At 48.8% G+C, this 23,535-nt stretch overlaps 1 protein-coding gene across 2 annotated transcripts in view; it reads left to right on the forward strand.

The window, feature by feature from the left end:
- RARB (retinoic acid receptor beta) overlaps positions 1-23,535 on the forward strand; it is a 196,874-nt gene that overhangs the window by 132,374 nt on the left and 40,965 nt on the right. For both annotated transcript variants that reach the window (XM_081236100.1, XM_081236101.1), the window contains exon 4: positions 22,243-22,403. In XM_081236100.1, the coding sequence (XP_081092226.1) occupies positions 22,243-22,403 (161 nt within the window). The remainder of the gene's footprint in view (positions 1-22,242; positions 22,404-23,535) is intronic.

The raw sequence follows: 23,535 nt of genomic DNA on the forward strand, positions 1-23,535 counted from the left end.
GCATCCTTGTCTCGGTGGCTGGTTAGGGCTGCTTAGGCCAGGGTGACCCCCCTGCTCGTGTTCTGGACATTTCCAGGCCGGCTGGCTCTGCTTTGAGTACAGGAGGGTCACCGTCTCACTCAGCGTGGTCCAGCTGACAGGTTTTCAGGTCCCTTCTCACCCTTGACTTCTCTCCCTGCTAAAATCTGCAAGAAGGAGACAGAACCTCGCCCCTCTAAACTGAAGCAAGGGTGTGAGAAAAAGTTATGGAAAAAAGGAGCTGGAAATGTTTACAGGTGGAAGAACGTGACTCCCTTTTTGACACCTTCCAAAGAAGCAGCGGGGAATGCAATGACTTTGGAGAAACTTTAAATACATATGTGTTAAGGAAGAATAAGGACTTTGGAAGGAGAACCCCTCTTCCCCCCCACCCCCCAGAGTCATCTGCGGTGTTACTTCACCAGATTCTGGAGCAGCGAATACACCACGTTTATCACGTCTCGTGTGTCTGTGCTCCCTCCCCGGACAAACGTCTGCATCCGCCTTTGCAGCACTGCCTGCTGAATGCACTTCTAGGCATGGTCGTTGGCTGTCACTACACCCTGGCGGGTTTCCAGGCCAAGCTTTGTTAAGATGTCTTGTGAGAAGCGGAACTCCCATCACATCCCTACAACACCTCAGAACACCACGACCTCGAGTCCCTGAGGCTTTCTGCCCCCACGATCTTTGTTCTCGCTTCCCCAAAGCCTGGAATGTTCTCCTAGTTCAGTGCTATCCGCTCCGATGTTCCTTCCGCGGGGAGGGTTTTCCCCGGCCACCTTCCCTCTCCTGCCTCTGCTCCACTGTCCCCCGCTGCTCTCAGGGTGACGGCCCTTTATTCTGTGTGCGGTCTAGGAGACCCTCTAGCTCTCCACCAGGGTCTGGACATACTGCAGGCCACAGTCAGGGGCGGGGGTGGAGGAGTCCCTGGAAGAAAATCTGTTGGAGGGGGCAGGGCTTTGGTGCTGGGCAGAAAAAACAACTGATGTCCAGTCTGTTGCCTGATCACTGAAATAAGAGGGAAGAACAAACACAGGAGAGTGGGTGTTAAGTCAGTTCCTTTTTGTTAAGAAGACTTTCTTCCTGGGAATTCCCTGGCGGTCCACTGGTTAGGACCTGGCGCTTTCACTGCCGAGGGCCCGGGTTCAATCCCTGGTTGGGGAACCAGGATCCCGCGAGCCGTGCAGCGTGGCCAAAAAAACCCAAAAAAACAACCAAAAAATACTTTCTTCCCTAATTTGGATTTACTCTACAAACAACTTCTTACAGATCAAGGACATTTTTTAGAGCACGAGTCTGCAGACTACAGCCTGTGGGCCAAGTCCAGACACAGCCTGTTTTGGTGAAGTTCTGCTGGAACACAACCATGCCCTTCCGTGCACAGAGCCTCTTTTGCCCCGTGATGGCACAGTGGTGGCCACAGAGACTGTGAGTCCTGCAAGATCTATGATATTTACTGTCTGGCGTTTTGCAAGTGAGTCAGCACATAGCTCATCTAGCTTGTGTCTTTAATTTAGGAGAAGCTCTTTTGCCCCAATATATGCGATCCTTTCTGCCCCCAGTTCTTTAGAGGACCTGCTCCATCACCGCTTCCAGCTCCCTCCCCAAAATCCCCCCATCACAGAGACCTTGCTGCGTGCCCGGTGCCCTGCGTGCTGTTCCTCTCCCCCGCATGCCCTTTCTCATAACACCGTCATTATCCGATGGTACACTGTACATGGATTTGGTCATTGTCCACCTTTCCCAAGAAGAAAAGAAACTCCCAGAAGCCGGGGACATCGCTTTACACACTGTTACCTCCCCAGCACCTAGAACAGTGCCCGCGACAGAATGGGAGCTCAGGACGTGCTCTAAAGTTCAAGATCACCCTTAGGGTTGCTCGCAGGCAGCCGCAACTTCCCTGCATGTCCTCTGATGTGTCTTGGACGTCTGAGTTGGGACCCTGCACCACTTTCTCTTCCAGGCCCTGCTTTCCTCTCCCCCGGGTCCCGAGGCTGCTGCCTCTACCCGGAAAGCATTCTTGGGTGGCTTTTTTATGAAAAGGAGAGGAGAGCACGCTGTCGGGCGTGGGTTAGAGGAGAGAGACGGGAGGGCAGGGGGAGCGGAGTGGGGCGGCAGGAACGGTGTGTGGTACTTCCTGGGCTTGTTGTGGGTTTTTTTGATTCCTTAGCTGAAGCTTCCCAGGGATAGAAACTCAGTTCTCTGTTTGCGTCAAATATCGAGTATGTGGCTCTGAGCCGTGCCGGGAATGGTGACGATGCTTTCTTTTCCAGATGAGTCGCTGCAGAAATAAATACCTGAGAATTAAAGTGTTGTAGGCCAGGAGGAGGATTTTTGTGAACTCAGTAGGATTTCAGCAGTCCTTCCCAGACGAAGACAATTTGGGCTGATCTGTTTGTATTGAGACACTGTTCACTCGGGGAGGGTGAAGCTGGCCACGATTCCGGCCACCACTTCACACACTGAGGTGGATGAGGCGGGCAGGGGGGGTTAGTTCTGCTGTTTCATTTTTCACATTTTCTTTTAATCACACGTGTGGCCTGCGAGTCACCCCTCAATGGCATTCAGGGAAGCCAAGGCCAAGGAGAAAAATTCCTTAATTATAGTCCTCGTTGCATTCTTGTTATTAACACTAATCTTTTCTTTAAAGGAAGCCGTTTCGAGAATTCTTTGATGAGCAGCGTGTAGTTTGGAGCTAGAACTGGGTTTGAGTTCTGGCAGCTGTGTGGCATTTAGCTTCTGTTTCCTCCTGTGCAGATTGGGGACTCATAGTATCTCTTTCCAGTTAGGGTGACAGATAATGCATGTCTAGCACTTGACGCAGCCCGGGGAAGACACCCTCCCTCCCAGACGGGATGGGGCTGGCTGTGACCGTGATAGTTCCTGTTAAAGAGAAGACACCAGCTTACAGGCCGCGGCCCCCGATTTGGGCAGCTGGTCTGTGACCAGAAGATTTTGAGTCGGAATTTTCACACTGGGTTGGAATTTCTCCCACCTTTGCATTTCAAAGGCAAGGGCAAGGAGCAGTGGATATTTTCTCACTGAGCCTTTCTGATACCCAGGGTCGACCAGTCCTGATTCGGGCGCGTCCCGGGAAGGCGTGCAGGGTGGGGCCTGCAGTACACGTGTGGAGTCAGTTCCCCCCTGTGCGCTTTGCCCCCTCACCGTGGTCTTGCAACCTCACCCAACTATCCCGTGGACTCGGGGACTCTGGTTCCCTGTGGCATCCCCGGTACCTGGATCAGGGCCTGACACCCAGAGCTGGTGGTCACGGCTCAGGAACTGTCAGTAGTAGCAGGAGTCCGGATGTGTCGAGTTCCAGATTGCTGCGTGTGCTTCAGATTCAGCTGATTCCCGGACGTCAGGAAGGGGAAGAAAGAAGCCCAGAGGGGTCAGGGGCTCGCCGTCCCCTCCCACGGCCACCGTTCCCATCAGCAAACTTGCCCTGAGAGCCTGTCTCCACACGCTCACGCCTCCTGGGCCAGGGCCCAGAGAGCCAGCTGCCCGCCGCACGCTGCACCGTGCCCTGGGGGCACAGGCCCTCCCCCATCGCGCAGCTCGGCCCTGCCCGCTGCCCGGCACCCTGGACCCCTCACATGGGCCCTCCCCATGGCCCCTCTTCTCTCGCTGGGAACTCCTGGCAACCACGTGAGTGATGTCTCCACCCAGTCATTTCTTCCCCGTGGACAGAGCTGCTCTTCTAAAAGGCAGCTGTGGTCCTGTTGCTGCCACTGCGCCCCTGGTGAACCTAAACCCCAAGTCTCCTTGGCAAGGTTCGCCGGCCACAGGAGCCGCGGTCCAGCCTGAGCCTGGAACTCAGCCCCGGCCCTATTCTCTGCGGAACTTCAAAGCTGCCCTGTTGCTTCCACGCAGGGTTTCACACCTGCCCTGTCTTCTGCCGGGAAAGCCCTCCCCGCTTCCCACCTGTGGCCACCTGAAGCCTCCTCCTGCGCCTGCGTGGGTCTCCACGTAGACAGTTCCTGCGTGAGTGTGTTAGCCTTCCGGGGAGCCCTCGACAAGGGACAAGGGACAGTTGCAGACTCTCTGGGAAATCCACGCAGCCTTTTTCTGTTTGTAGGCAGGGGTGGTTTCCCGGATGTCTCTAACAGGTTTGATTCTAGAAAGACAAGTTTTCCAGTGCCTGGACCCAAGTTTATTTCCTGGGTTGGGTTTTTTTGTTTGTTTGTTTTTTGTTTTTGCGGTACGCGGGCCTCTCACTATGGCGGCCTCTCCCGTTGCGGAGCACAGGCTCCGGAAGCGCAGGCTCAGCGGCCATGGCTCACGGGCCCAGCTGCTCCGCGGCATGTGGGATCTTCCCAGACCGGGGCACGAACCCGTGTCCCCTGCATTGTCAGGCGGACTCTCAACCACGGCGCCACCAGGGAAGCCCCCTGGGTTGGGTTTTGAAGGGCTTTCCCTGACCGCCTCTTAACCCTCCCCGCCCTCTGACGGGGCTTCCATCCTATATTGCTCTGCTATAAACGTTCTCTTGAAAGTCACCGCTTCCTCAGTCGCCAGACCGTGAACTTTGCTCCCTGTCCGTTCTCTCTGACTCTCGGCGCCATTGGACACTCGGCCAGGCTTCTGCTGCTTCTCCGAATCCTTGTCTCCGTTGGTCACTGTGACTGTGTCACCCCAGCTTTCCTGCCCTCTGTCCCTCTGCTCCGTCACAGCCTCCCGCCCCCCTTCCCGCCAGCGACAGCCCACACCCAGAGAGCAGTGCCGGCTCCGCCTTACTCTCCTCTCTCAGCCTCCCCTGCTCGTCCCGGCTCCTGACCCCGACAGGCATCTGGGAGGTTCTGATTCCTGAGCCTCTGCAGCCTCTGGGATGGCTGTCTGATTCCTCACTCACCTGCCCTTAAGCCAAGCTCATCGTTTTCCTGCCCAGTGCTCGATTCCCTATTCCATCCAAGCTACCTTACTTCTCTCCTCTCTGCCATACCGTCGTCATCCCGGAGCCACAGTGCAAATCTCCCCGTGACCTCTAGGAGTCCCCTTCTCCCCTTTCTCCAGCCATGACCAGGTCCTGCGATTTCCCTCCCAGCGCCCCCCTGCATATCCCACCTTCTTTCTCTTTCCGTGTATCAACCAGTCTTCGCTCCCCACCTGTCCCCAGTCTCCAGTTTTCCCTCTGGTCACACCAGCCGTCCTGCTCTCCTACAGACATGAGGTGGTCATTCCTGGAAGGATGTCCTCATGTCCCCCACATGAAGAAGGTTCTTCCCACCCTTTAAAGGCCATTGCAGAGCTAACTTCCTCGCGCGGCTGTGTCGGGTCCAACCCTGAGGCCTTGGTCCACACCGTTCTCTTCATCTGGATTGTCTCCCTAACCCTCCAAGTCCTGTCCATATGGACTATTTGTTGAGCATCGGACACCCGGGTGACTGAGCCTCACTCACACTCCTGGGGGGCGCGCAGCTCCAGAACCCTCCCTGGAGGGGTTGTCATGACGCCCACACGCTGAGTCGTCAGCTCCTGCATCTGTGGGACTAAGTACCGTCTTAAAACCTACTCCTTAGATTTTGTATTCCTGTTGTTTAAACGTCTCTCTTCTGGCATCTAGCTCACTGAATGATAACTTTTGTTTAGGTGACTGTATCTTTTACTAGAATGTGAGTCTTTTGAAATGATACCCTTTCACTCTTGTTTCTTGAACATCTATCACAGTGTCAGGTACAGTGTAAGTACTCAATAACTATTTGAACAGATAGAGAAATAAATGAATGGATGGATGAATGGACAGATAAATTGATGAAATAATAGATGGATAAATGGATGGATAGGCCAATGGACAGATCAGTGGAGGAAGATGGGACATATGGATGGATGGACAGAAGGGTGGACAGATGGATGGATGTAGAAAACAGCCTGCCGTGAAGACTGAAATGGTTAGCTTCACACCCAGTATAACAATTCCTTTAAAAATAACCTTGAGGGCTAAGCCAGCCTTTAAAACACTAACAGTGAGTTTAAATTTATCTGTAATTATTAGGAAAGGAGGTTATGGTTAATTGACTAATCATACCCAATAGTGGGCTAGCATACATCTTATATACGGACCGCTGATTCTCTAAAAGTTAAAATTAATAGAATGCATTTAGAACAAAAGTACTGAACACTGCACTTCCTTTGTGATTCTGAAAACCCTTAGAAACCTTAGTGTTTGCAGGACCCCAGTGAGAGTCACTGAGGGGAGTGCAGGCTGACATAAACCGTTTAAAGGCCTTAAAGTCTGAGTTTTTCATTTAAACTAATATGTAAATCAGCACCCACACATTCACATGTGGACCATTTCTGTAATGATGTGGATTTCTAAAATGTATTTGACGATATGCAGGAGCTTCTCTACATTAAAAGCCTAAATATGGTATTTGGCCAACATCAGGCAGACTCGCAGACCATTTGTCTGTCTCTCAGACAAGATTCATCAAGTGTGGCAAGCAATATCTAAAAAGCTGGATCCCAAGGAAGCGAACATGGTCACGTCTGTTTGCTAAGCCAACTTCACGTGGAAAGTCCTGCCATAAGAAATGAAACCACTGAATGTTTAACAGCTGTCCAGTTTACCTCTCTCCATTTTCCCCTAATCACTAGTGATGTAGCCCCAGGTGGAGCACTGATCTTGCCGTGGATAAAAATTCTTTTTTCTCCCTCATTTTCTCCCTCCTTCCCCTACTTTTTTCCTTCTTTGCTTTATTCCTGTCTACTTATCCTGCTGTTGTAGCATTTCATATTTCAAAGCAGTCCATGTACAGCAAACCCTTAGAATCTTCATTACCTATCATGTATTATTTATTGAGGGAGAAACCATGCTTTATTTGACTCAGAATCTTCAGTAGCTACAGGACTCAATAAATGTTTGGTGAATAAGCAAATCAGTGTAGGACTCCCACTGGTTTCGTACCATTACATTGTGTTGCACTTATTTACATGTCTAAATATATATTACGAATCCTGTGTATGATGGAAAAATTCATTTCTCCATTTTTCAGATGGGAAACTGAGGCTCAGGAACATTAAGAGACCACCCTGAGATTGCACAGTTAGTAAATGATGGGCTGAAATTTGGGCCTTTGGAATTTTACCCCAATGTCATCCCACTTTTCCAGGGTACCTTTCATGTTATTTAAGACCCGTGGGGAACATGGGTCTTCATTAATTCCATACTTTATGTGCGTTGTCAATAGCAAAGCCATGGAAACAACCTAAGTGTCCATCAACATAGGAATGGATAAAGAAGATGTGGTACATATATATAATGGAATATTACTCAGCCATAAAAAAGAATGAAATAATGTCATGTGCAGCAACATGGATGGACCTAGAGATTATCATACTAAGTGAAGTAAGTCAGAAAGAGAAAGACAAATACCATATGACATATGTGGAATATAAAATGTGATACAAATGAACCTATCTATGAAGTGGAAACAGAATCATGGACATGGAGAACAGACCTGTGGCTGCCAAGGCGGAGGGGGCGTGGGGGAGGGATAGATTGGGAGCTTGGGATTAGCAGATGCAAACTATTATATATAGGATGGATAAACAACAAGGTCCTACTGTATAGCACAGGGAACTATATTCAGTATCCTGGGATAAACCATAATGGAAAACAATATTTAAAAAAAGAAAAAAGAAAAAAATATATATATAACTGAATCACTTTGCTGTATAGCAGTAATTAACACAACATTGTAAATCAACTATACTTCAATTAAAAATACATAAATGATTTGTTTTAAAAAAGAAATTACAATCTTGTAAAGTTTTAGTTCAGTATCAAGAATATCCACAATTATTTGCTAAGTCTATTAAAATACACCTCCCTTTTCTTTCATATTCCATGAAAAGAACATATTACAAGAGACTAAATGCAGAGGCAGATACGAAAACCTAGCTGACTTCTAGTAAACTAAAAATTAGGGAGAAAAAAAAATTATGTGTGTTGTAATAGATGCGGGCAGGATTTTGAACCTTGAATTGAAGGAATGACAAATTGTTTTCTTTTTTGCCTTAATTGCTGAATAAACACAACCACTGATTCGGATATATCATGTGTGAAAGAGCATGTGGGCGTGTGCTACTGCTGTGTAACCCATCCTTTACACAGACTGTATCTGTTAGCTATCGCTGTGTAACAAACCACCCCAAAGCTCAGTGGCTTGAAACAGTAAGCATTTATAATAATAAATGCCCACAAAACCATGGATCAGCAGGGTGGAACTCCTGGGCTCACTGGGCCCTCTCATAAGTCTGTGGTCAGCTGCAGCATGGGTGGCAGCACTGCCCATCTTGCCTGAGTGCTCTCCAAGGTTCGGGGCTAGGCTGGCTCTAAGTTGATTTAGGAACATCTTGGCTGGGCTGCTGGTCTCTCCTCCTCCAGCAGGCTAGCCCGGGCTTGTTCCCACACAGGGGTGATGCTCTAAGAGGGACCAGCACAGGATCTCTCTGGGCCTAGGCTGGCACAACATGACTACCACTGGTTTCTGTGGGTGAGAGTGCATCACAGGCCAGCCCAGATACAGGGGTTGAGGAGCAGTCTCCACCTTTGGACGGAGGAGCTGGGGCATCACAGTGCAGAGGGCGTCCACAGGTGGAGCACTGGGGCATCATTTTTTTTTAACATCTTTATCGGAGTATAATTGCTTTACAGTGGTGTGTTAGTTTCTGCTGTACAACAAAGTGAATCAACTATACACATACATATATCCCCATATTCCCTCCCTCTTGCGTCTCCCTCCCACCCTCCCTATCCCACCCCTCTAGGTGGTCACAAAGCACCGAGCTGATCTCCCTGTGCTATGCAGCTGCTTCCCACTAGCTATCTATTTTACAGCTGGTAGTGTATATATGTCCATGCCACTCTCTCACTTCGTGCCAGCTTACCCTTCCCCCTCCCCGTGTCCTCAAGTCCATTCTCTACATCTGCGTCTTTATTCCTGTCCTGCCCCTAGGTTCTTCAGAACCTTTTTTTTTTTTTGGATTCCATATGTATGTGTTAGCATATGGTGTTTGTTTTTCTCTTTCTGACTTACTTCACTCTGTATGACAGACTCTAGGTCCATCCACCTCACTACAAAGAACTCAATTTCGGTTCTTTTTCAGGCTGAGTAATATTCCATTGTATATATGTGCCACATCTTCTTTATCCATTCATCTGTCAGTGGACACTTAGGTTGCTTCCATGTCCTGGCTATTGTAAATAGAGCTGCAATGAACATTGTGGTGCGTGACTGTTTTTGATTTATGGTTTTCTCAGGGTATATGCCCAGTAGTAGGATTACTGGGTCATATGGTAGTTCTATTTTTAGTTTTTTAAGGAACCTCCATACTGTTCTCCATAGTGGCTGCATCCGTTTACATTCCCACCAGCAGTGCAAGAGGGTTCCCTTTTCTCCACACTCTCTCCGCACTGGGGCATCTTTAGGTGAGCAGCCCTTCCTGGCACTGCACTCCTGCTGCCCAGTTCTGAGGGCTTGTCAAGGGGTCCTGTGTCCCCAGGGGAATCACTGAGGCCGTGTCTCAGAACTTTCTCCAAGCAAAGTGCCTCATTTCTATTTTTTTAAATTAATTAATTAATTAGTTTTATTTATTTATTTTTGGCCACGTTAGGTCTTCTTTGCTGTGTGCGGGCTTTCTCTAGTTGTGGCGAGCGGGGGCTACTCTTCATTGCAGTGCACGGGCTTCTCATTGTGGTGGCTTCTCTTGTTGCAGAGCACGGGCTCTAGGCATGTGGGCTTCAGGAGTTGTGGCACGTGGGCTCAGTAGTTGTAGCTCTCAGGCTCTAGAGCACAGGCTTAGTAGTTGTGGCACACCGGCTTAGTTGCTCAACAGCATGTGGGATCTTACCAGACCAGGGCTCGAACCTGTCTCCCCTGCATTGGCAGGCAGATTCTTAACCACTGCGCCACCAGGGAAGTCCCCTCATTTCTATTTTAAGAAATGTTTTAAAAGGGAAAATAGGAGAATGCCAACCAGAACTGAAATTCATTTTCTGAAAATTAATTGGGTTTAGAGGACCATAGGAGTGAAAACTTTGGCTGCTAGAATTGATCTTTTTTTTTTATTGGAGTATAATTGATTTACAGTGTTGTGTTAGTTTCTGCTCTACAGCAAAGTGAATCCATTATACATATACATATATCCACTCTTTTAAAATTCTATTCCCATATAGGTCATTACATAGTATTGAGTAGTTCCCTGTGCTGTACAGTAGGTCCTTATTACTTATCTATTTTATATATAGTAATGTGTATATGTCAATCCCAGTCTCCCAATTTATCCCTCCCCCTCCCTTATCCCCTGGTAACCATAGTTTGTTTTCTACATCTGTGACTCTGTTTCTGTTTTATAAATAAGTGCATTTTTACCCTTTTTTTAGATTGCGCATATAAGCGATATAATGATATTTTTCTTTCTGTGTCTGACTTACTTCACTTAGTATGACAATCTCTAGGTCCATCCATGTTGCTGCAAATGGCATTATTTCATTCTTTTTTATGGCTGAGTATTATTCCATTGTATATATGTACCACATCTTCTTTATCCATTCCTCTGTGGATGGACATTTAGGTTGCTTCCATGTCCTGGCTGTTGTAAATAGTGCTGCAGTGAACATTGGGTGCGTGTATTTTTTTCAGTTATGGTTTTCTCTGGGTATATGCCCCTGAGTAGGATTGCTGGATCATATGGTAGTTCTATTTTTAGTTTTCAAAGGAACCTCCATACTGTTCTCCATAGTGGCTGCACCAATTTACATTCCCACCAATAGTGTAGGAGGGTTCCCTTTTCTCCACACCCTCTGCAGCATTTATTGTTTGTAGGTTTTTTTTTTTGTTTTTGTCTTTTTTCGGTACATGGGCCTCTCACTGTTGTGGCCTCTCCCGTTGCGGAGCACAGGCTCCGGACATGCAGGCTCAGCAGCCGTGGCTCACAGGCCCAGCCACTCCGCGGCATGTGGGATCTTCCCGGACCGGGGCACAAACCCGTGTCCCCTGCATCGGCAGGCGGACTCTCAACCACTGCGCCACCAGGGAAGCCCTGTTTGTAGTTTTTTTGATGATGGCCATTCTGACCCAAGTGAGGTGATACCTCATTGTAGTTTTGATTTGCATTTCTGTAATAATTAGTGATGTTGAGCATCTTTTTGTGTGCTTTTTGGCCATTTGTATGTCTTCTTTGGAGAAATGTCTATTCAGATCTTCCACCCATTTTTGATTGGGTTATTTGTTTTGTTTTTGATATTGAGCTGCATGAGCTGTTAGTATTTTTTATATGTTGGAGATTAATCCCTTGTTGGTTGCTTCATTTGCAAATATTTTCTCCCATTCTGAGGGTTGTCTTTTTATTTTGTTTATGATTTCCTTTGCTATGCAAAAGCTTTTAAGTTTAATTAGATCCCATTTGTTTATTTTTGTTTTTATTTTCATTACTCTAGGAGATGGGTCAAAAAAGATCTTGCTGCAATTTATGTCAAAGAGTGTTCTGCCTATGTTTTTCTCTTAGAATTTTATAGTATCCAGCCTTTCATTTAGGTCTTTAATCCATTTTGAGTTTGTTTTTGTGTATGGTGTTAAGGAGTGTTCTAATTTCATTCTTTTACATGTAGCTGTCCAATTTTCCCAGCACCACTTATTGAAGGGGCTGTCTTTTCTCCATTGTATACTCTTGCCTCCTTTATCAAAGATAAGGTGACCATAGGTGCTTGGGTTTATCTTTGGGCTTTCTATCCTGTCCCATTGTTCTACATTTCTGTTTTTGTGCCAGTACCATACTGTCTTGATTACTATAGCTTTGTAGTATAGTCTGAAGTCCCAGAGTCTGATTCTACCAGCTCCGTTTTTCTTTCTCAAGATTGCTTTGGCTGTTCGGGGTCTTTTGTGTTTCCATACAAATCTTGATGGAGATTGTTGTTTAAGATATGACAGCCTGTAACTTACTATGAAGAATGTATGTGACACAGAGCAGGATACAGGCTCATCTGAAACAGTCTGCTGGGAAATTTCTTTTTGTTATGTGGAGCCCCCCGCCCCACCTCACCATCAGATACTGCTTTGAATGAAGTCTTTGTCTTCATGAAAAGAATCTAAAGGGTTATACCAACACCTCTGCTCAGTCATGTCACTCTGGATACATGGCCCTTATTTTAAGACTCTAGATTCCTGACTCTCAGACTGCCTGCAGTTTTACCGAGTCAAAAAAACCCGCTAAACAGCCTCTCCTACACACGAGGGCAGGTTGAGCTCTGCAGAGCGAACTTCAGCTTATATAATAAAGCATGTCCTGCCCATGAAAATGGTTTATGGCAGTGGGGACTGAACTGTCCTTTTCTAAGCTGGCGGTTTTTACAGACAAGGTGAGTTGATCATGCAGTGGGTGTGAGTTTACTCCTGATTAAAAAGCAAATGGGGGACTTCCCTGGTGGCACAGTGGTTAAGGCTCCGCACTCCCGATGCAGGGGGCCTGGGTTCGATCCCTGGTCAGGGAACTAGATCCTACATGCATGCCGCAACTAAGGAGCCGGGGAGCCACAACTAAGGAGCCTGCCGGCCGCAACTAAGGAGCACACCTGCTGCAACCAAGACCCGGTGCAACCAAATAAATAAAATAAATAAAAAAAATAAATATTAAAGCAGAAAGGCAAAGGACCACAGCCTCGGTGTCTTCAGTTTCCATTTTTTAGCATCTAGTTTTATAGCATCAGTAAAGTCCTTCATCTCAGCCCTGATCATGCTGGATGACTCTGCCACAGACAGAGCCAGGGAAACACCACCACCAGTGGACAGATTTTGTGAGAGCCATCCTTTGCCAGGGCCCCTTGCTGCCAGAGGCAATGAGCAGAGAAGGACCACGGGTGGTGGAGGAAGGCATCCAGAGGCCGCCTGTACTTTCTCGACTGCTCATGACCAAGTGCTTACTTTTATGCATAAGGCAGGAGTGTTTGTCTCCAGAGTTAAACTTAGGATATTTCCTATAGTTCATCCAAGACTCTTCTCCAAAGGAAAGGATTTGCTCCTTATAGCAGAGCCTCTAAACTCCAAGTCTCCCTGCAAGAATGCCCACCACCCTGGGCCTGCTGAAGATAAATGCGGCCGCACCAGGCTGCCCCCGCCAGCCCCGACAGAGGAGGAAAGTGTTTGGGATTATGCGACAGAAGGAATGCAGTTCCCTCGAGAGGAGATCACATCTCCATAAGTAAAAGCAACCAGTGAGAGGAAAGTGTATTTAAAATCATTTGGAAAGTTTTGTTAGTAGAATATACCACTTTAACTAAAAGAAGGATTTGGCCTTTGTACATTCTGATATTTGGGGAGTTTCTGTAAGTGCTTGGGCTGAGCTAGGCTGGTTGATCCTGGTTAAACTCTCAGCATGCTGTGTCCAGACTATTCCCCCCAAGACTTGCATATTTAATATTCTCTAAAAATTCTAAGTATGCTCCCTTGCTCCGTCACCACGAGCGCCATGCCGTTCCTTATGCTTTGCGTTTGTGCTGGGCCCACATCACTCTCTGAAATCCCTGCACATAGGCTGCCACGTGGCAGACTAGAGCAGTCCCTGGAGGATGCTATTTTGACCTCCATTTCAAAACCCCAAAATCAAGGTCCAAGCACAGGGGCTGAATTCATTTAACAGACTCTCATGGGTGCCCTGCCCTCAGCCTGGTCCAGAAGGCGTGTGTCTTGGTAGCAGTGGAGAAAACTTAGCTGCAACCTCACTCACTAACCTCCTTTCTCTGTGTATTTGTTCAAATTTCTACGAGCGCCTCCGTGACTATTGCTGAATCGGGAGAAAGACACAGTCTCCACCGTGCAGGGGATTCTGACATTAGGACTGTTGCACTCACCCCAACCCACGCAAGGTCACAGTGGGACCTGCTCTGTTAATTGCTTGAGTCCCAACCGCAAATCCTGAAATTATGGGAAAGTATTTCTCTACTAGTTACAGATCCACCTGCCTTCAAGTTCACGTGTATAATTAGTTCAGAAAATGATGTTTAAACTAAGATGAAACTACATCTGTATGTTAGTTAGAGACCCTCCCCTACTCACGGCAAGCCGATAGCTCTCATCACCGACTGTGGTCCATTATTCTTACAGTTAGTAAGGAGGTGAAAAGTCAAGTTGAAGGAATTCCAGACTTTAATATTCAAACGAGAATAAATAGACCATTATGCTTCCTTTGCTAGACTGACTATAGAGAATTTTAATGGACAAAATCACTGTTGATTGTATTTTCCTTTCCTTTTTTTTTTGATGTAAAAGAATTTCTCGTGAAGCGTTGTTTCATCTCTTCCTGAATCCAAGTGAAGTTTCTGAATTCCACATGTTTCCTGCATTACGTTTTTATTGTGTGCATAGGAATCAGTATTCCAGATACGTGCACAAGCGCACACATTGAAATGAACATGACTTCATTTATTTTCATGATTAGACATTCAAAAAAAAGTGCTTGGGTGTCTGCTTTCTTATTCATAGGTCGAGATCTGTACATCAGAGGTATTTGTATAAGTGGCACTTTTATTACGTTCATTTCATTTGCAATATGATAGTGGATCATAAATATGTTACTTTTATGCCACCATATCTGATTTGTGGCACTTAGCCCTCACAAGGAGAATACTTGATATCTTCTGAAGCACCTTTCGTCCAAGAAGCACTTTGCAGATACGGGGCCGGGCTCTACCAGGTGTGTCAATTACACTCGTGAGCCTTTGCACGCCTCCCGCTTTATCGGCTGCACTGTTGGGGCCGAGAGTGGCCATGAGTCCCTTGCAGGCCTGGAGCTGATGATGAGACCTTTAATTTCTGGAAGAAAGAGGCTCAGGTGAGCTCTGCATTGCTGCACCCAGGCCCTGATGGCCGACAGAGCTCCGCATCTGCCACATGCTCACCCTTCACCATGGGCCAGACGATGTATCAAGCCCTGGGGACGCAGACATAAGTAAAATATGGCCCTTGCCTTCCTGATGCTCACAGACTAGGAGGGGAGGGCCATGTGGAAGAGTAATTGCCCACCTCCACCGTGATGGGGCGCTGATGCAGAGGTGACAGTTGGTGCCCTCCTCCTGCCCGCCCAACCCCCGGCCCTCCCAGGGATGCACCGTGCCTGAAAGCAGTTGCCAAACCCCCAGGCACGTCGCAGGACTGGACACGTGCCAGCCAGTTGCAGTCGGGCTGAGAGAAGAGACCACCCCTCACACATTGCAGGCGGCCTTCAGGGCTGAGCACCGCCCACCCCAGACTTGCAGAGAAGAGCATCGTGGGCTCCCCACCTACCAGCCCATCCCTCCATCCCTCCCCCATCCCCCCCTCCCCTTTCTCCAGCATCAGTTCCCGATCCTGGACCACCCGCTGCCCCCCTACACACACAACACACACACACGCACACGTGCACACACACGCACACACACGTGCACACACGCAGTGCTCCTGCAGCCTCCTCCACGACACTCACTGCATCGTGGCGTCACATATGAGTGCGACAGATACGGCTGAGGGCCCCGGAGCCAGGTTTTCTGAGTTCAGAGTTCACGCCACATCACTTAACAGGAGGGGGCAGGTTACTTACTTTTCTGTGCCTCAGTTTTCTCTTGTGCAAAATGGGCATAATAACGATACTTCCTTGTCAGGCGGCTGTGAACGTTGAATGACCTAATATGAATAAATGGCTTCACCGAGCGCCCAGAGCTGCTGGGAAGCTGTATTAACCTTTTCAGTCTTATCATAATTAACACTTTAGGGAATTCCCTGGAGGTCCAGTGGTTAGGACTCAGAGCTTTCACTGCCATGGCACGGGTTCAATCCCTGGTTGGGAAAGTAAGATCCAGCAGGCCGTGCAGCATAGCCAAAACAAAACAAAACAAAGAACCCACAAAAAAAAAAAAAACACCCTAGTACTAGAGTCTCAGTATCTGTAGTGATAGTGAGGCCAACAGTCCTATCAGTGTCACTGCTATCACATGATTCATGACTGTCTCCCACCCTGAGTGAGCCCCGAGGCAACAGGAGCCAGCTGTGTGGTCACCACTCCGTCCCCACGGCAGATGGCACGGAGTGGAGGCTCACAAAGCATTTGGTGACTGAATGAACGGACAAAGCAGTGGTGCACCTGCTCACGTGCCGCCGCTACCAGCCGCCTTCTCTGAAAGCATCATTGCCACTTACAGCCACGGGCCCACAGTGCTGCCCACAGGTCCACCCACGTCCACGTGGAAGGGCTTCCATCCTCCTTCCTGTGTGACTAGCACACAGAAGCTTCACAGGAGACTCACCCTTCCCACCCAGCCCACCATGCATCGAGGAGAGAGGCTGTAAGAGGGGCCGGCAACTCCGGGGTGGGGAGTGGTCAGATCCCCGGACCCTGCAGCAACTGTGAGTGGCCCCCCTGCCCCGCACTAGAGCCCCGCACAGGGGTGAGCTCCTGCCCCGCCCTGGCAGCTGCTGACATGAGTCCCCCGAGACAGGACGGAGACGCCTCCCCAGCCCTGCACCGCTTCGTCCCTGGCACAGGGAGGGCCCTGTGATGGTCTCCTCTCTGACCTGGATGCCGCAGCCCAGCAGGCAGGCAGCAGAGCCACTACCCAGGAGTTTGGCCTGGCCCCACCGTCTCAGCTCCAGGCTCACCCCTGCCTTTCCTTTGCCATGCTGAGTAGTACAGTGATCAAGCCTCCATGTGCCAGGGTCCCATCCCGGCTCCATCCTTTCTGTTTGTGTGACCTTGGGCAGGTTCTTAACCATTTTGTGACTCAGTGTTCTCATCTGTACAATGGGGATAATGGTACCTACCCCATAGGTTCTTCATGAGGGTTAAATGAGTTTATTTATAAAAAAGCATTTAGAATAGTGACTGGATATAGAAGGCATCCCTTATTCTGGACATTCTGGCAGCCTTCCATCCGCCTGGCCCAGATACCACATCTGTGCTCCACAGCAGTTCAAAACCATTGAGCAAAGCGAAATGCTGAAGCCAATGTTTAGAGAATCCATCCATCAACTTAGGAGCCTCTACATAATTGGGGTGTTATCGTGCACGGGGTGGCTGCAATTTGCAGTTGCTGAGGAGTCTGCGATAGTCCCAGGAATCCTTTGGTGATGGACACAGTTAGGGGCTGGGGATTTTGCTTTGGGAGGGCAGGAGCCATCTGGCAGGCAGCATGAGGTTATGCACTAGTCCTCTGGCAACCAGTCAGCCGCTGAGAGTGCCCCAAGCTTGGGCCCCGGAGCACAACAGATGGAGCTCTGGCTTTGCAAATGAGGAGTGCCCCCGACCCGGTGCCCTGCGGCACTCTCCGAGGTCCCCTTCCCACCTCACCTCTGCTTTCTGCCTGGGTGCAGATGCTCAGTGGTGGCAGCTCACAGAGCATAACCCTCTAGAGCGGTGGTTGCTCCTCTGAGTTTAATTTTCCAGGGGGCCATGGGTGGGCTGTGTGGCAGTGGATGATGCTTAGGCGTGCTGGGGACGGACTGCAGGTACTGTGTGTGCCCCCTATCTTTGCTTTTGTGTGTCTTCCACTGAAATCTTGACGAGTTTCAAACAGAGTGATCTTGGGCCTCGGGTTTCTAGAGTGTAGACATGGAATTATAATGCCCACCACTCCTGGTTCACTGTGGAATTTAGTGAGCAAGAATTCTTTAGTTACGTGAAGGAGGGGCTGGCCCTCGCTGAGAGATCGGTGAGCAGCATTGCTGCCGCGGGTGAGTCAAGCGGTCCAGGTGCCATCGTGGTCAAAGCAGGTCCAAGTGTTGGTGTGGCCTCCCACCGGGGCTTTGAGTTTTTGTGGTGGTTCTTGTTGTTTTAAGATACAATTCACATAGCATAATACTAATCCCTTTAAAGTATACAGTCCAGTGGTTTGTAATATATTCACACAGTTGTACGGCCATTACCGCTGTCTAATTCTGGAATATTTTCATCTCCCCAGAAGGAACCCTGGGCCCAACTGGAGTCACTTTCCATCCCCTCACTCCCACCCCAGCCTTTGGCAACCACCGACCTGCTTTCTACCTATGAATTAGCTTGTCGTGAACATCTCATAAGAATAGAACCATACAATATGTGGCCTTTTGTGACTTGCTTTTTTCACTGACATCATGTTTTCAAGGTTCATCCATGTTGTAACATGTATCTGAATTTCATTCCTTTTTGTGGCCAATAATATTCCACTGTCTGGATAGACCAGTTTTGTTCCTCTGTTCATCAGTGGATGGGCATGTGGGCTGTTTCCACTTCTGGGCTGTTGGGAATCACGCTGCTCTGAACGTTTGTGTGCAGGTATGCATGGATCGTACGCTTAAGTTTGTGAGGACCTGCCAAACTGTTCTCCTCGGGACTCTTGTTTCAGAAGGACCATCTTGCTCAGACAGGACTTTAGTGTTAGCTGAAGGAGAGGGTTCTCAGCAGGGCCAGGAGGGGGCCGGGGGGCTGGCAACCTGCCCTCAGAGCCACGGTGCTCACAAGGCCTCGGGCCGTGGCCTCCCCGTCGAACGCAGATGCCCACTGCCTTGGGCTTGTCTCCCCTGTGCTGACCGTGTTCTCTGCATTCTCCCCACTTTATTTTTTTTTATTTATCTTATTGAAGTATAGTTGATTTACACTGTTGTTACTTTCTGCTGTACAGCAAAGTGATTCATATATATATATATATATATATATATATATATATATATATTCTTTTTTATATTCTTTTCCATTATGGTTTATCACAGGATATTGAATATAGTTCCCTGTGCTATACAGTAGGACCTTGTTGTTTTTCCATCCTGTATATAATGCTTTGCATCTGCTAATCCCAACCTCCCAATCCATCCCTCCCCCACCCCTCCTTCCCCTTGGCAACCACCAGTCTGTTCTCTATGTCCATGAGTCCACTTGTGTTTTGTAGATAGGTTCATTTGTGGTATATTTTAGATTCCACATATATGTGATATCATATGGTATTTGTCTTTCTCTGACTTACTTCACTCAGTATGATAATCTCTAAGTCCATCCATGTTGCTGCAAATGGCATTATTTCATTCTTTTTATGGCTGAGTAATATTCCATTGTATATATGTGCCACATCTTCTTTATCCGTTCCTCTGTCGATGGACATTTAGGTTGCTTCCATGTCTTGGCTATTGTAAATAGTGCGTCTGTGAACAAAGGGGTGCATGTATCTTTTTGAACTAGTTTTCTCCGAATATATTCCCAGGAGTAGGATTGCTGGATCATATGGCAACACTATTTTTAGTTTTTTGAGAAACCTCCATCCTGTTTTCCATGGTGGCTGTACGACTTTACATTCCCGCCAACAGCATTAGAGGGTTCCCTTTTCTGCACACCCTCTCCAGCATTTGTAATTTGTAGACTTTTTGATGATGTATAAGTCTGATTAGGTCCCATTTGTTTATTTTTGCTTTTATTTCTATTGCCTTGGAAGACTGAACTAAGAAAACATTGGTTTAGTTTATGTCAGAGAATATTTTGCCTATGTTTTCTTCTAGGAGTTTTATGATGTCCTGTCTTATGTTTAAGTCTTTAAGCCATTTTTTATTTTTTGCAATATATGTTTTATTTATTTATTTTTGGCTGCATTGGATCTTTGTTGCTGTGTGCAGGCTTTCTCTAGTCACAGTGAGCGGGGTCTACTCTTCATTGCAGTGCGCAGGCTTCTCATTGCGGTGGCTTCTCTTGTTATGGAACACGGGCTCTAGGCACACAGGCTTCAGTAGTTGTGGTGCATGGGCTTAGTTGCTCTGCGGCATGTGGGATCTTCCTGGACCGGGGCTCGAATCCATGTCCCCTGCATTGGTACACGGATTCTTAACCACTGTGCCACCAAGGAAGTCCCCTTTAAGCCATTTTGAATTTATTTTCGTGTATGGTGTGAGGGTGTCTTCTAACTTCATTGATTTACATGCGGCTGTCCAACTTTCCCAGCACCACTTGCTGAAGAGACTGTCTTTTCTCCACTGTACACTGTACACTGTACAACAAAGTGCCTCCTTTGTTGAAGATTAATTGTCCATAGGTGTGTGGGTTTATTTCTAGGCTGTCTATTCTGTTCCATTGATCCATATATCTGTTTTGGTGCCAATACCACACTGTTTTGATTAATGTAACTTTGTAGTATTGTCTGAAGTCTGGGAGGGTTATGCCTCCTGCTTTGTTCTTTTTCCTCAGGACTGCATTGGCGATTCTGGGTCTTCTGTGGCTCCATATAAATTTTAGGATTATTCTAGTTCTGTGAAAAAGGTCATGGGTAATTTGATAGGGATCACATTAAATCTGTAGATTGCTTTGGGTGGTATGGCCATTTTAACAATATTAATTCTTCCAATCCAAGAGCATGGGATATATTTCCATTTCTTTGAATCATCTTCAATTTCCTTTATTAATGGTTTATAGTTCTCAGTATATAAGTCTTTCACCACCTTGGTCAGGTTTATTCCTAAGTATTTTTTTTTAATTTTTTTGATGTGATTTCAAAAGGGATTTTTTTTTTTTTTTTTTTTTACTTTTGCATTTTTCCTGCTTTAAACCATGCTGCCCTCACCTGTGTCCTGCACCTGCGGGAGTGGTTTGGGCACACAGCTAGCCTTCCTGTGAGGCTGAGATACCTCAAACTGTCTTTATGCACTTGTCCTAGTCCTGGAAATGTTCTGAGCCAAAGAACAGTGTCATTTCAGAGTCCTGGAGAAGAAAATCACCTGCACAGGTTTTCTTCTCAAATGCGTCCACTTGGTTACAAACAAGCAAGTGGACACAAGGAAGGGTCGTGTAAGCTGTGTAGTCATGGGCACATCCCTTAGCCTCTCTGAGGCTTCATTTCTTTGTCTGTAAAATGGGTTTAAAATTGCCTACCTGGGAAGGGGATGAAGTGAGGCACTGTAGACACGGCTCCCAGTACGATGCTGAAGATACTCAGAAATACCCTCCCCACTGCAGGTGTGAGGCGCTTATACGGACCATGGGGTTTTTCAGTACCACTCACCCCCCTCCCTTTTCCCTCCCTCCCTACCTCTTTCTTTTCACCTTTTCTCCTCTCCCTGAGCTTGTGCCTTGCTTTTACTCTGCCCTCAGCTCCTGCCCCAGGCGGCCTTGTGGTCCTCACGGTGTGGGCCCAGACCCAGGAATCTGCCAGCTCTCAGATCGCCCGGGGCTCTCAGGAAGGACCAGGCCAAATCCTCTTAGAGCAGATCAGATCATGCCCTGGGTCGTTTGCAGCACAGACTCCCAGGTCAGGGTGGTGGCAGACACAGCAGGCAGTGTCCATCCTGGCAACTCTGGGTCCCCGGGCAGTGTGGATTGCATGACCTAGTTTTATCTGTCAGCCTCCCTGGGTCCCAGGTTCCTTCCCCAGGAGACCCTTGCCAGAGCCAGAGCTCTGAGTGCCCTCAAATCTGGGTCATCTGAGAGGCTGTGCTGTGGGATGACCACCCAGCATGGAGGCCAATACCATGCCCATGAGGTCCAGGGCCAGACAAAGTGTGGGGATGAGGGCTGCAGGCAGATAAAGGATGAATGAATGAACAGCTTTCCAGGCTGAGGGCTCATGATGCATAGATTATTACTTTTTAAAACTGTAAGTAATAAAAGACTGTATGACTAATACAGAAAGTTTAAGAAGCAGAAAAACATGAAGGGACAGCACCCCAAACCCCGTCCCCTTGGAGATGAATTTCTTCGAAAGTGTCAGTTAAGGGAATTCCCTGGCGGTCCAGTGATTAGGACTCTGTGCTCTCACTGCTGAGGGCCCAGGTTCGATCCCTGGTGGGGGAACTAAGATCCCACAAGCTGGGGCCAAAAATAAAAAATAAAAAGGTGCCAGTTAATTCAGAAAACTGAAAAGCAAAAAAATGAACCAAAAGGCCCAGCTAGGAATCCCTGGCTCCATTCTGGGACGTGTCTCCCAGGAAAAAGGGGTTTCCCTGGAGCGCCTTTCAGGCCATCCCCTCTGGAACTGCGGAGAACCTGCCCGGAAAAATTCTTCCAGGAACGAGTCCAGATAGGAAGTTCCCTCCGAACAAACAGGCTCTAGGCCCTCTGGGTGAGCTGAGCTCTCCTTAGGAACCGGCTGGCGGCTGCAGCGCAGACAGACAAGTCCCCCGGCAGCCACACCCTCGCCTCGGGAGATGTGCTGGTCGGATCTCCTCCCGCCGACCCCCATCCCTTCCCAGGCAGCATCGGGTAGCGCAGCCCTCGCCACGAGTGACCCTGGTGTGTCTGCTCTCTTGTCTGCAGCGGTCAGGAATGACAGAAACAAGAAAAAGAAGGAGCCTTCGAAGCAGGAATGCACGGAAAGCTACGAAATGACGGCCGAGTTGGACGATCTCACGGAGAAGATCAGGAAAGCCCACCAGGAAACCTTCCCCTCGCTCTGCCAGCTGGGCAAGTACACCACGGTGAGAAGCCCCGCCCACCCCGCCCCGCCGCGCACTCGCACGCAGACGCGCACGCAGACGCACGTGCGCACGCTCCCCGCCCCGAGCTTGGCAGGCCCGGGCAGAGTAAGGAGACGCCGCGGCCGGCCCTCCGGGCCGGGGTTGCAGCAGCCGCTGAGTAGGGTGGGCATTTCCTCCCGCTCGGTCAGGACGCACAGGTTGGGCACATGCGAGGCTCCGGGCCAGGGTGAGTGAGACGCTGCTGCTCGCGGGGACCCACAGCCGCGTGAAGGGGCCGAGGAGGGCTAGGGAGGCGGCCGGGAGTCCCGGCGGCGGACGCCGGTGCAGAGCCCAGCGGGGACGGAGAGCCGGGCTGAGCCCTTCACGGGCCCCGCTCCAGCTGGAAGAGCCCGCCTGGGGGACTGGGCCTCACCCGCCCAGGGTCTGGCTCCACAGAAGGTCTGGGGGAGGGGGGGCTGGGAAAGCGAAGGGGGACCGAGCTGGGAGGTCCCCCTCTGCTCCCTGTGCTCCCCTGGGAATGGCCTCGCTGAGGGAGAAGTGAAGAGAAGGGGGTGGGGGACAGGTGAGGTCACAAGGCAGGATGCTTTGTCGGCTGGTCTGGATGTGCTGATGGAGATGTCTTTAGATACTTGAATTTTTTAGTGGCTTTTGCATGTGTTTTGTGCGTTGACGTGTATTCCTAGCATGTGGCGCTCAATAATATTTGTCGACTGAATGAGTGAGTGCAACTAGAATGTTGTTCTGGCCTCTTCAGTGGCTCACGTTGCCCGCCCAAGATGCTGGTAGACACGCTTTTTAAAAATCAAAGTATTGCAGTGTTTGCTGGTCTGATTGACTGAGACGTGCTAGAAAAAGAATAGTAGGGAAGGTCATGGGGATAAAAAGGTGAAATGATGATGCGGGCGGGGGCGAAAAACAGCAAGTGGGGCACCGAGGCTGCACGGTGAGTGGCACCAGCTTCTAAAGAGCTGGCGCTGGACTTAGCCGCAAGTCCCCTGGCTGAGCTGCCCAGAGAAGAAGAACCTAGAGCTTGCTCCCCAGTCCTCCGCCAGCTTACAAAGCACCTGGCAGCTATTAAAATGCAGGTTCTGGTTCAGCAGGTGTGGGCGGGCGTTGCTCATAGACTCCCAGG

The sequence above is a fragment of the Mesoplodon bidens genome (assembly GCF_964165515.1).
Source record: "Mesoplodon bidens genome assembly, chromosome: 5".
NCBI classification, from domain to species: Eukaryota; Metazoa; Chordata; class Mammalia; order Artiodactyla; family Ziphiidae; genus Mesoplodon; species Mesoplodon bidens.